The 13,615-nt window shown below is 38.5% G+C and overlaps 1 protein-coding gene across 2 annotated transcripts; it reads right to left on the bottom strand.

Annotated features, from left to right (window-relative positions):
• Nucleotides 1–294: 294 nt before the first annotated feature.
• LOC113031585 (uncharacterized) lies at nt 295–12,213 on the bottom strand. Of its 2 annotated transcripts, XM_080308263.1 has the most exons (6): nt 12,131–12,213; nt 11,714–11,773; nt 11,360–11,488; nt 11,120–11,255; nt 10,357–10,677; nt 295–1,638 (listed from the first exon to the last, which is right to left on the bottom strand). In XM_080308263.1, the coding sequence occupies exons 4-6, from the start codon at nt 11,243–11,245 to the stop codon at nt 1,480–1,482; spliced, it is 606 nt and encodes a 201-aa protein (XP_080164389.1). In that variant the 5' UTR covers nt 11,246–11,255; nt 11,360–11,488; nt 11,714–11,773; nt 12,131–12,213; the 3' UTR covers nt 295–1,479. The 2 variants fall into 2 exon arrangements, with proteins under 2 accessions (XP_080164389.1, XP_026039569.1); XM_026183784.2 differs by lacking the exon at nt 12,131–12,213 and having other exon boundaries at nt 11,714–11,779.
• Nucleotides 12,214–13,615: the final 1,402 nt, after the last annotated feature.

The raw sequence follows: 13,615 nt of genomic DNA, 5'->3' as shown, positions 1-13,615 counted from the left end.
TATACCGTGTGTACATTGGAAAATAAAACCCATCGCTGGTTTGTGTTATGGTTTCTAGGGGGGTGGGGGAGCTAATAATATCCACTCAAATCATTTTGTTTTTTTAATGGAATAATTTTGTAGTTGTGTATTAACAGAAACAGTTTTCTTTAAAATGCACCTGTACACCTGTAAAATAATGTATTCAACAGTTAAGCTGCAAACTCACTTATTCCACAGTTGTGTTCCCAAGGTTTCTATGGGAAGGCTCTGAAACTGGTCTGATAAAACTCATCCAATTAAACAACACAAACATTTTTCTCATGACATACTTCAACTTTATTTATAAAGAAATTTGGTATACAGTCTTAAGCATTGGCTACAAAGAAAACACAGAGCGCAACAGAACACCAGCGATACCTACACAAGTTTGAATACAGAGCGAATTGGAGCCCGACTGAACTGCTCCTCATAATGCCTCAGCTGTTTCTACTTTACTGCTGATTTCGTGAGAAGCTTTGCACTCCTCTAAACAGTCTATGACATCCTGTTTAAGATTGCAAAACTGATGATCAACAGACTTCAGTCTTCCACTGTTTTTCAACATGGACAAAACACATGTCTCCATCAGTGAGGAATTTTAATGTTCGTAAACATTTTAGCCTTTTAATACTTTCACAAAACTCAAAGTCAAACTTTAATCTCACAACCTAAAGTTGTGATAATCATTTGCCATTTAATCATGAAACATAAACTTTGTATGGCATGAATTCTGCTTGTGTAATGACAGCACAATAAACTCTCATTCATAAGGCATCAAAATTGAGAAACAAAACCCCATACATGTCAAAAATGTGACGATAGATGCGTGATAACATACAAAAGCAAATCATAAGCAAAATAACTGATTAGTAAATATGAATCTTTGGCAATAGATGCTAGTCTTCACACTGCTGAAGAGTAATGGGTTGCAGTGATTTGGATGTATTCAGCAAGATCATAACAATAAATTGCCAATCACTGTTGATAATAATTTGATTAACTCTGTAAGACCCAACCCATCAAAAAATAACCAGAAAAAATTCAAATTGTTTTGGAACTGAGATGTTTAATAACCCTTATAACCAAATCCACATTTTCTGTGCTATATTATGTTGTTTATGAGATATTTATGAGATATTTTCTTTGTATCACATTTGATACATTGGGCGTTTTTGACAATTTTTTGTTAACAACAATGTTAAATTTAGACTCTTTTAAAAAAGAGTTTTGTCCATAACATTTTAAAATTATGGAAGGTATTGATTATGTTGATGAGAAAGAGGGCAAATATGATACAAATGCCATTATAGGGTTAACGTCAAAGATTTTTCAGCACATTAGGGGCCACAAATTTAAAAAGTTTCCAATAAAACGTCATCCTGAAAGCCAATAATGTTCCTGATATGATCACATAACCTGTTTCTGAGCATGAAGAGGCAATATAGAAAAAATGTTAAATCAGTATTTGCCAACGGCATTTATCACAACTGCCACATAAACAATTGTGAGGATCAGGCCAGCAATACCGAGTCCCAAAGCCACATGGTTCAGTGTCCTGGCTGTCCTGCTGCTCCGCTCCGCTGACATCCGATCGCCAACGTGGTTGGATTCCCGAGTCTGAAAGTGATAAGGAAGAAAAACAAAGCAATTTGGTTGTTGTTGCTGCTCTTGGTTGTTGGACCTCCACTACACAGGATGATACTTGTTTAGAGCTTAAAAACCCAGAAAGCATATACTCTGATCTTCTGAAAATGGAAACGTGTGGAAGATGTAATGTTTTCCAGCAGTTTGAACATTGAGACATTCTACAACCGTCAACATTCATAATGTAAAGAAAATTATTAAATTACATAATAAAAAGAATGAGAAGTAGCATAGCCACGCAAGCCAGGACGTTTTACATTATCTCAGTAAGAATTCCAAACCAAGTTTTCCTGCTTGATTATCAGAATCAGAATACTTTATTAATCCCGAAGGAAATTATAGGTTACAGCAGGCAGCACGCTAATGGCGCATGCACACTTACAAAGGAACCTTCTGACCAAACTTACACAAACAACACATTGGGAAGACATGTCAGAGAGGTAGGCTGATAGGAAAGGATGTGTATTGCTGTTCTGAGTTCTGGTTCAGGTTTTCATTTCCCTATTTGGAGTTTTTGGTTACATTTTGGCTTTAGTATCCTGGTAAGAACTGGTTGTGTCCCTCTGTGTTCCCTAATTTGGATTTGTGTTAGTGCGTGTGACCCTGCCTCTATCATCATGTTTACTGTGGGGATTTCTATTGCTGTGTGGCATTGCTTGCTTGGTTCCTGTTTTACTTTCACAGTCAATTGTCTCTTCTAACCGTCGTGATGTTTTCCCATATCTCATTCCCCATTGGTTTCCTGTGAGTCCCACCTTCCTCTTCCTCCTTTCAAATTGCCCGTTGCTCCTCCTAATGTGCCTCAGATTTACCTTGCCTAAAGAAATTGTGTCTCATATGTACGTTTCTAGTTACATCCTTTGTTGGATTTTTGGGTTCTCCAGTTTAGTACAAACCCTTTTGTCAAGTATTGTTGGCATCCTATGATTCTGCACTCTGCATTACTCTGTAGTGGACATGCATCAAGTTCATTTTTTCTCATCAGCCATCTCATCTCATCCTGCATCCTGTTCCCTCTTAATGATGATGTAAACAAAGATTATTTTTCACTTTGGAAAATTTGAAAACGGAGTATTGAGGAACTGATGCATGCACTTTCAGAAACACAAAAGCTTAGCAGTAACTCTTCACAAACACAATCATGGCACAGAACACTCTAAATTACTGTACCAACTGTTATGTTGTTAGAGGTGTGGCAAGAACGTTTAACTTACGGAAAACAAGCTGACTGTTGAGACTGTGGAACAAATGGCCCATGACGGTGATATGCACACACTGAGAAGGAACTCTATGTGATGATTACTACTTATGGGTAAACTGTAATTTGCGAGCAATTGCTGTTTAAGAGCCACACTGCAGAATATTTACTGAGGCAATATGAAGCACTCCCATCGTTTTATCTCTTAAATAGAAGTTTACCAAGAGTTTTAATCCAATATTTACTCCATTAAAAAAAACAAAACCTTTTAGGCCACATGAAAACTTAAACTGACATGTTGGGACAACGTGGGAAACCACAGGACTTTTAATAAAATAAGAAACAACAGACCAGCTGTTGTTAGCATACTTTATTCAGTACTTAGACTGGACCACACCTATCCTCCATCTTTATTTTGAGCTCCCACTAAAAATGCTGAGGAGACATCTGCTTAATGTTTGTCTAATCCATTAGTTTAAAAAGTACCTTGAAGCCTTGAAGACTAATAGGGGCCACAACATACAAAAACAACATCACATTGCATTCAGTGACTCTTACAACTAGCAATCGAGCACAACCTCATCAAGTGAGGTTGTACACAAGAAAGCAAAGGGCTGTTTTCCTACAAACATTTAAGAACCACAGAGTCATCTCTGCTGCCAATTAGGGGGGGAAAATTCCTACAAAAGCCAAGGAATAAAACATTAAAATATATTCTTATGGTGATATTACAGCTGAATTATTTGTAGGAAGGAGCTTGGCTAACAGGATTAGACAGTCCATTCAACAGAACAGCAGGCCCAAGGGAAACAAACTAATCTGATAAAAACACAGCCCAAACTGGTTTGTAGAAAGGGCAGCCTTATACAGACTAATGCACTAGTGTCCCAAAATCGAGAAAGTGCTCTTTGAAAGCACGGCTCTCCTTTCCTTCTGACTAGCTTGCCTTGTTGTAGGTTAGACAGTATAATCTGTGTGCCGTCTCAATGGAGGGTTATCAGTGTGTCTGCCCGTGCTGCTTCTTCGTCTTCTTTCTGCATGGGATTTGGTAACATTGCAGCAAGCACAGCTGAACGCAGCTGATAAAAAAGTCTGCATAGTTTTGCCACAATGAAATGAAAGCAAAGTGACGGGCAAAGAGTAGTTTAGCTAGCTTATTCAGTGAGTTAATATTGTTCAGATGTTCTTGTTCTGTCTCTGTCTTTTCAACCTACAGTTTACCAACAGTTTAGAGATTTCCTGGAACATGTACAACATCCTCAACACATCTTAACCACACAAAATGTCACTCACCTCTGTGAGCCATCCGAATCTTGTGGTAAGGCTAACAGCAGGGGGGTTGAGTGACATTTTGCTCTTTAACAGTTTTATGTATTTGTGGTTGAAACTCAGAAGCATATTTCTATGTTAAACACGTACCAACACGTACATACTTGTGATATATATGGAGTCATGGGAAAAAACGTTTTCACAGCCTTTTGGCCAAAGGTCAGACTGTTCAATACTCAAAGAAATTAAAAACTAATAATACAACAACAACAACAACAACAACAACAACAACAATAATAATAATAAGAAGAAAATTCAAGAGCCAATGACAGTACAATTAGAAGAAGCACAGCTTGTATGGAAGGGTTGCCAAAAAGAGTCTTTCCTCTCTAAAAATAAGATAGCAACAAAGCTTAGGTTTGGAATTTTCACAAGACTCCTGGAAAAATGTCTTTTGGATGGACAAGCACAAAGTAGAGATGGTTGTTACGGTCATAATGCACAGTGCCATGTTTGGGGAAAACCAAATGTGGCATATCAACACAAACAGCTCATACCAACTGTCAAGCACAGAGGTGTGGAGTGATGATTTGGGCTTGTTTTGTAGCTATAGCATTTGGGCATAGCTCTAAAGTGATTCTGTTTCCCACACTACGCCGCCACAGTAGAACTTGGGGTTTTTCATTATCTGCCAAATCACAAATCTGTCTGCGGGCAGGATGTGGACCTAAATGTACTCAGAAACAGGAAGCTAACAGTTGCGTTATTTGCTAAAACACTCTTTGTAAGAAGTAAACTTTACAAAAACAAAACAAGAACCTCAAACATGAACTAACTAGACTCAGGAAACTAAAACTAGGAAGCATAGACTAGGAGAGTGGAACTGGGAACCAGAACTTCACCAGAACACAGAGGGATGAGACACAACACGGAGAAGGTGTGGATGACGTTAAAGATGTGACACAGACAGAGAGAATCGCAAGGCTTAAATACACAGACTGACAACGAGAGGATAGGGAACAGGTGATAACACAGCAGGAATAAATCAGAGCTAACAAGACACAGGAAGCAACGCAGACCAAACGCAAGACACGAAAACTTAACACAAAGACATCAGACACAGCAACAGGGAGGGAACACAGATGTGGGACCAGGACAGGCACAGAGACACAGAACAGGAGCTAAAAATACAAAACAGAAATCAAACCCTAAGAACAAGAAAATCTTAAGAATTAATCTAAAACATAAGATAACAGTATTCAAAACCAGTGAGTCAACTCAGGACCACGACAAAATCTCAAATTGAACTTTTAAAAACCCAATTGTTTTTTTCTTCATTACATTTGCAATTTAACTTGAAATAAAGATTGTATTTACCTGCATTATCATAATTATTTTATTATTATAACTAAGTGGCAGGTGAAGGTTCAGATAACACTGCACAAAAATAGGTGCTACACAAATACCTGTGCGTCTACTTAAGTGACAATTGTATGTGCTTTTCGCACTGCTCTGTTGCCCTGCTTTTAGATTTGTTAGCGATGACTTTAAATAAATAAACTTTTTACAGTCAAATATGCCAAAAGTTTTAGACATCAGAAAGGAAAGGGTTAAAACCGGATTCAGTACACTCAGTGATGAATTCTTACCTCACTGCACAGCTCTAATCAATGTCTTGCTAACCACTTATCATGGTGAAAACAAAATAATCTCTCATTAGATCTTTTTCACATCTTTCTACAGTTCTCCTGTCATCAACTGTTATTTCATTTAACCGAGTGAACGTAGAAAAGACGCCATTCACATCTGTCAAATAACATTTTCAAGTAAGTTTAATGTAATGTTCAGATAGAAAAGTGGTTATTTCTCTTTAGAAAAAAAAATATAATGTAAAAAAACAAAACAACCAAACAAAAAAAACAGCTTCTTGTTGCTATCAGGTAGTTGGTCACACTGATCTGAGTAAAGTCCTGTCGGAACAAATATTTACTTTGGCTTTATCGGTTTTGGTGACTACAGACAGTTTTACATGAAGATCCTTTTACAGAATCAAATCTAATTTTCTTTAGTGTTGATCAAACATTTTACACTTTAATATTTAAATTTACCTCAATCAGATGCTACAGAGCACCTGACATTACAGCCAATGACCAGTGTTTGCCTTTATGTTGCTCTCTGTAGCTCCGTGGTTAAACACAAAACTGTCTCCACTTTGATTTCAATACGTAACATGACAGTTCAGTAACAAGAAATGCCATGTTAGACCAAAAATAAATTTGTATCACATTTTAATGTGACACAAACTAAAATGTATGCCACATTTTAAGGTCAGCAAGAGGAGCTGAGGTAACTGACTGCTCGAGCCTGATTGCGACAAAAGTGGGGATTTTTGGAAAGCCCGGGGGCATGTAGTGCTACTGAAAGCTCCACAGTATTTTGTCATAAAGCAATTAATTCAGAAAAGCTCACAGAAAAGGAAGAAAAACCCGGAACTTTTCCATTAGAAAGAATGGAAACAAACACGAATCACCGTTACCTCAAATTGTTCATAACAACAAGCCACAAGCTGTTAAGCCCCTGTTGCAACTGGCGTTGTTGCTTTCACAAACAGCAGCGTGCACCAAAACCTTTGGTCTTTATTCCGCTGGTTGTGCACCTCTCAGTGTCTGTCACCTCACACATGTGGTGTGGCAGGTGGTGCCAGGTTGAAGACATACAGTAAGTGTACCATGTCTTCAGGCACATGCTGCTGTAAATGCCATAAAATTGGTTTTACTGCTGTTTCAATGATTTGTCAGTACTGAAGCTAAGAGATTCACAGATTACACAGAGGCAGATTAAAAACAAAAATAAATCAGTGGGCATTCTCCATATTGCCAAAATGATGAGATCCTCATGACCGCGTGATCACCAACAATCTGAAATTCCTCAGCTTGACAAAAGAGCCAGTGTCTATGAGAAGAACTGCATTATTATGTCTAATGTAGACCAAAATGACCAGCCCCAACACAGAGATACTGTTTCTACAAGACAACACCAGACAAAGTGTTAGACCCAGCGGCTGTGATATAGTAATGGAAAGAGGTGGGGCTGCTATAATGCCAACTTTGTGTAGGCACAGACAAAACAAGGGCCAGGATGCGTGAACCTGCAGGAGAGACGAGGAAGACAGAGAGGGAGACATCGAGGAGTTCATGTTCTTCCAGCACGAACTGAAAGTGTGTCTATGCATGATTCGGGAGAGCAACAAATCATCAACCTTACATAAGTGCCCTTTATGAATGTGAGAGTGAATGAATAGTGGTATTGTAAAGCGCTTTGAGGGGTCCCGAAAAGCGCTATAGAAATGCAACCCATTATTATTATTATTAAATGCTAAAAGAGGCCGAAATAAGCCTTGAGTGATTAATTTTAAATCTTCTGCCTTAAAGCATAAACTTAGTGAATAGAGTTTGTTGATCTTATCGTGCCTTTGTCGTATCCCAGCATTTGATGCTAATTTTTTTCATATTTAATCCGCACTGGTCAATATAGATGCCTTTTTAAAAATTGTATTTATTTATTTTTAAGCAATAATCCTACAATGTTATGTAATGGTAAAAAATATGTTTTAGTTTTATTCTAATTAGGTTCACAACAGCAACTGTGGGAAACTGTGGACAATCACAATGTAAATACTGAAAGATACATGTGTAACATTTTAAAAATAACAGCTCGGAAGCATCTGCTGCTTTGGAAGGTATGTGTCGCGAGTTATAATTAGCACAGCATGACATGTGTAGTCTCAGCCATAACTTTAACAAAACCTAGCACAGGAAATTTAGAAAAGCTTAAAAGCTTAATGACTCTGTTATTTCATCTGTCATTTTCTTTGTCTCAAGAAAGGCTAAAAAAAAAACAACAGAAAATGCAGGGCAATATGCACACTTTGTGTTTCTGTAGGCTTCTGAATACTGATGAAAAAATAAACATAATATAAAACATTGTGCACAGTCACATAGAAGTGCATTGCAAGTCACTATGGCAAAAACATTTACATTAAAGCTTCAGAAGTCACCTTTATTTAAAAGTGATACTCTGCAGGAGTCTCTGCGAATGCAGTAAAATGTAAGGTTATTTTTGGCCTTTAACTACAAACATGGAGGAAGCAAGGGTGTCTTTTCCATCCTGTAAGAATCAACTACCACAACTTCCAGAGACAACGTGCATGCAGTAGCACTCTAATGAGACCGTGTTAAAAAAGGCATTAAAGAGGGCTGTTCTGCTCATTTTCACCTCCATATTTGTATTCCTGGACTAATTGTTGTAACTTTGAACAGTTACTAAAACTAAGATTTGTTCTAGTACAGCTATAAAGCAATGGCTTTAAGCACATCCTGCTTTATAGCCCTTCTTGACACTAATAATGACCATATTTTACAAAATAATCATCATATTGTTTTCAATACCACTTAAAACCAGGGACCATAAACTCATCAGAAAAGGCTTTACTGAGACCATGGATAAAGGGAGCCGTAGACTGTTTTCCCCATATATTCCTGTTTAACAATATTTGTTACCACAAACATAAGAATTGCCCCCTGCTGGCTGGTATAAAGAATGCAACTTCCACATTGGATTCACTTTGAGACCCCTTTTATTTGCAGCCTACGGAAATTCTTTTTCTGTCCCTTTAAAGCCCCTCAGTAAAGACCTACTTTCTTTTAATTGCTCTTAATTGCAAATGACAATTTTTCAAATCTACAGTTATGTCTTGGAGCCAGAATCTCGACTCTACCAGAATACAAAGAGCCCAACGTCAGCAGCAACAACGATTACAGCAGGACGTGCCTGTAAATATTGCATTCACTTATTGTGGTGGATTTAGTCCCTGAATAACTGGGATGGTTGTTGCTGATGATCTCTTTTACAGGACAACGCCTCTTTGCTGCTCACTGTGTGCCTCAGAGGAAATTATGTGGGTCTATATTCAATTACGCCGGTAATTACAGCTGCCTTCTTTCAAATGCAAGTGAAACCCTTGCACTGCAGAGCGTTTCACCACCAGCGTGTTCTTACTGCTGAGTTTTCCCACAATGGTTATCTACTCTACTCTCTCTCTGTCTCTGTGAAAGTCACACCTGCTGACTCGAAAAGACAGCCAGCTGTTTTATGATGGCCACACCCAATGCAGCCACTACTTACTCTTCTCCCTGCCCTCTGCAAAGACATTCAGGTCAATCAAGTCCAAAACCAACCATTTAAAAAGCCATTCGTTCCAGATGGAAGTAAAAAGCAATACCCATCCTCCCCTCCTCAAGACTGTGGGTACAATATTTTTTGTTTTGTTTTTAAACATCTCGCTCTCATCTCTCGTGCCACATTGGATATGGCATCTTTACTTATTCCCCTAGTCTTTTTGATTTCCATGTGAATTCTTGTCACACAGTTATTGCACATCTTTGCATCTTTCACTTCTCCTTTTCTCTGCACAAATTTTTACACCTTCTGGTAACCTAAGCATGTTCTCTAATCTGGTTCCCACGCAGTAACATGTGGGTGTTAGATGTTGTTCTGAACAGCATGGTTTACTTTAATACCTCAATGAACTTTATACTGAATGTTTTAAAACTATGGAGGGCTAAATGTGCTAAATGTGGGCTAAATAAAAAAAACTGCGTAAATAATAAATGAATACATTAAATTTATCATTAATTAATTAACATTTCAATTTGTTTAATTAAACATATCTTTAAATATTCCACTTTTTAATCAATTACTTCATGGTTCCTGTCCTGGAGTGCACCATAAAATTATTTTAAAATGTAAATTCTTGCTGTGGCTTTTCAACAGACCCCAACATCTAACAGCAAGTCAACACAGATTATCCAAGGTACTGAGTTGATGCAGTGTTACAGTCAACTGAATTGGTGCTGGTGTGGACTTGATGTAGCCAGGTCTCCCAAAATACATTATAAATGAAACCACAAGCATCAGTGGTGGAAGAAAGCCACCAGAACTATTAGTAATCTTTGAGTTTATTATTTTGATTATTAGTAGAATTATTATTTATTCCCAAATTTAATTACTTAATGACAAATTTAATTTATTATTTCATTTCATTTTAGAACTCTTGGAATTCTTTAGGTATCATCTCATCTCCTTAAACAAACAGCTTTATGATGTGTATTTATTGCAGTGCAACAGTCCATGAAGAATGAAAAACTTTCTTTTTTGAGACTCACCAAGATGGAGAAGATAAGGGCAGCAATTCCAAGTGGCAGGCAACAGCACAACATGGTGAAGATGGAGTAGCCCAAGTAGTCATTGACGGGGTTAGTTAGAGGACCCTGAGCCACATACACTGTGGGCTGGACCACGACAGTACCCTGCTGAGGTGCAGGGTACTGTCCACCCATGGGATGAGCTGGCTGTCCATATCCTGCCCCTGCAGGCTGTCCATATCCTGCCCCTGCAGGCTGTCCATAACCTACTCCTGCAGGCTGTCCATAACCTACTCCTGCAGGCTGTCCATATCCTACTCCTGCAGGCTGCCCGGGATAACCCTGCAGGACACAGAGGTGAAATAAGACCAACTCATTTCCACTGCAAACGAAACAGGTGGTTGAAGTGGGAAAACGGGTTGGATAAGTGATTTATGGAAAAACGAGACTGTTGTTGATAGAGGTTAAATATAGAAGGAGTACATCTTACCTCGTCTTTAGATCTCTCTCTCTCTCCATATTATATATATATATATATATATATATATATATATATATATATATATATATATATATATGCAGCTAACCAACTCAGCAGGATGAATATCATAATAACACAACCGAACGAACTGATGGGAAAAGTCATGATTACATGATAACATTGTTTAGCAGTCTATAGGTAAATAGAGAAAATATAACTAACGTTTTTATTGGATTAAATACCTCTCTCTCTCTCTCTTTTTTAGATTGTCTTAAAAAATGTGTCTTTAAATGTGCTGGTTACCTGCAGTGGATATCCAGGGCCAGGGTTACTGTCGTCCTGGTAGGGTGGAGGGGGCGCTTGGCCCATGGAGGACTTCTCACTGGACCATCCCGCTGGTGGAGCGCATGGGTGTTTCCCCGAATCCATAATGCAACTTCTAGGTTTTCACACAAAAAAGAAAGTCAGCCTTGTTTTTTTGGCGCCGGGTTCGCGTATAGCTTACTTCTCTAAAATATTTAATTTTTTTTTCCTTTTTCTTACCAAGCCCTTTTTAATTTTACAGCTGAACACGGTCCGCTACACGTCGTAGTCCTATTCCAAACGCTTGACAGTCAGCGTAGCCCCTCGTCGAGCATTGCATATCACACTTCCGCTTTCAAATTAAAAGAGCTGCGGAGCATATTCGCGGTTTTATTTTATCTTGTACCTGCTCATGCCGCGGTATTTTTGGTCTTGATCAATATTGGTCATAATGAGAAAACTGAAAATACAAAAGTAAAACAAACAAACAAACAAAAACAGCTGGGTCTGTACTCGATTTCACAACTTGAATTTGATTATGGTTTTCAAAATTAAATGTCTTATAGTTAACATATAAATGTAATTTACACGCACCTAGGAAAAATGCATAGGACAATGTGCTTCAAAAGGTCCCCCTGCGATGCTCAGGTCCTGCTGTAATGTAATTTTAGTCCGTCGTTAGGTGGTTGCCAGGCAAAGTGGGTGCGTCATGACTTGTCATGGTAGGGATTATGGTTGGAGTTAAAGTGACGTGATGCTTTAAGATAAGTCTTGGGTTCATACATGTTTAAAATTTGTAATTTTTAGTCCGTTAGTTGGTGGTTGTTAGGAAACGAGATGATGCCTGCCTTTCTATGTAGGCTCTGGAAACAGGTGAAGAGACAATATAGAATGAAAACAAGCTTATTTTTACCCTCAGCCTCCACAGACACATGTACAATTTAACCAAACCAATCTTATGATTATATGGGTCACACGAAACACATATCAACAATAAAACCCGGAAAATACCTATCTATAGCCACAAAAACACGTATAATTTCCACATCCAAAATGGTGTCTCCGTCTTGTTTCTTTACGGTCTTCAACGCAGTACGCTTTTATTTTGTGAATGCAAATATGCTTAATTTCCGGTCTCAATAGCTGGCTGGACATATGTAAATCAGGACCTATAGAGCCTATAGTATGGGTCGGCTCGGTGGGCATAATCAGGGGTGACGGTCTCTCACAAAAACTGCGAGTTAACTGGAAAACAGCCCTTTATGTGAATAACTGAGAAATATTATGGTCTTATGGTTTGAAGTTGTCATACAGTTAATTAAAAGAACGACTCATGTCGAGTTCTTCTCTGTAGATTTACACACCATGTAGTTTTGTTACTCAAGTATTTAAGTCTGTATCTCACGGGTAAACACGAGGGCACCGCATGATTGGAAGGCTCATTATGCGGTCTCACTACCTTAATCAGGCAGGGGGAAACAGATTGTCCACTAGATGGCGACAGAGCATGTCTAATAAAGAAGAAAGAACATGGCTATGAAGGCCACTCATTATACTTCTATTCATTTACTTACTTTGAAAACCCCTTTAACGCTTACACAAGATGCTTTATGTGAGCTCCCTTTTTGATATAAAAACCAGCACAACTATTTTCAAACAATAAAAGTGAAAAGACAGCACTTTGTAACCAGCTTTTACATCCCCTCAAGTCATCTTAAAAGACAGAAGCTACGGAAGTTTCTGGATTGTTTTTGTGGATGCAGTGGCACCCTGTGTTCACTGAACATAGGTAATGTGAGGATTTCCACTTTAAGGTTGTCTGTTTTTTATCCCACGACACAGAGTGACACATTTTTATTTATTTTTTGTTCATTGTATACTTTTTTGTTGTCTTTTTCACCCTTGTATACAGCGACTTAAACCTCAAATTCTTTTCTACATTTTTCCAACAGATGAGGAAATCAGCAGTTGATACATAACATGGTACACAGCCTTTTAAAAAGTGGTCGACTTCTTCTCTCGGGTGCTCCCTTTAGGGGTCGCCACAGGGATCTGCTCCCATCTCACCCTGTCCCTAGCATCCTCCGGTCACATGTATGTCCTCCTACACTACATCCATGAATCTTTGTGGTCTTTCTGCCCCCTGACCGCTCCATATTCAACAGCCCTATGCCTCGTTTACACATTTCCAGCTATTCCTCTCCAAATTGCTCTGATATGATCATTTCTATCTTGCTAATCCTTTTCACTCCCAGTGAAAATCTTCATTCTTCTACTACTTCCAGACCGACCTCCTGCCTTCATCCAAACATCATAGCAGGTCTCACTACCACTTTCTGTCACAAACCACCTCTGACACTCATCTCCACCCACTTCACCCTGCCTGCACTGTATTCCCCACCTGTGTTGTAAACTGTCCGTTGCGTCAGAACGTTGACCCAAGGTATTTAAATTCATCTACCTTCACTACACCTACTGCTTGCAGATTGTTACACC

This window comes from Astatotilapia calliptera, chromosome 11, assembly GCF_964374335.1.
Source record: "Astatotilapia calliptera chromosome 11, fAstCal68.1, whole genome shotgun sequence".
NCBI classification, from domain to species: domain Eukaryota; kingdom Metazoa; phylum Chordata; class Actinopteri; order Cichliformes; family Cichlidae; genus Astatotilapia; species Astatotilapia calliptera.
This window is presented reverse-complemented; position numbering and strand designations above follow the sequence as displayed.

Excerpts from the sequence above, each read along its gene's own strand:
- LOC113031585 (XM_080308263.1), bottom strand. The coding sequence starts at position 11,245 with ATGGATTCGGGGAAACACCCATGCGCTCCACCAGCGGGATGGTCCAGT. Across the intron at positions 10,678-11,119 it reads GCCCTGGATATCCACTGCAG|GGTTATCCCGGGCAGCCTGC; the intron begins GTAACCAGCACA and ends TGTGTCCTGCAG. Across the intron at positions 1,639-10,356 it reads CCCTTATCTTCTCCATCTTG|ACTCGGGAATCCAACCACGT; the intron begins GTGAGTCTCAAA and ends TATCACTTTCAG.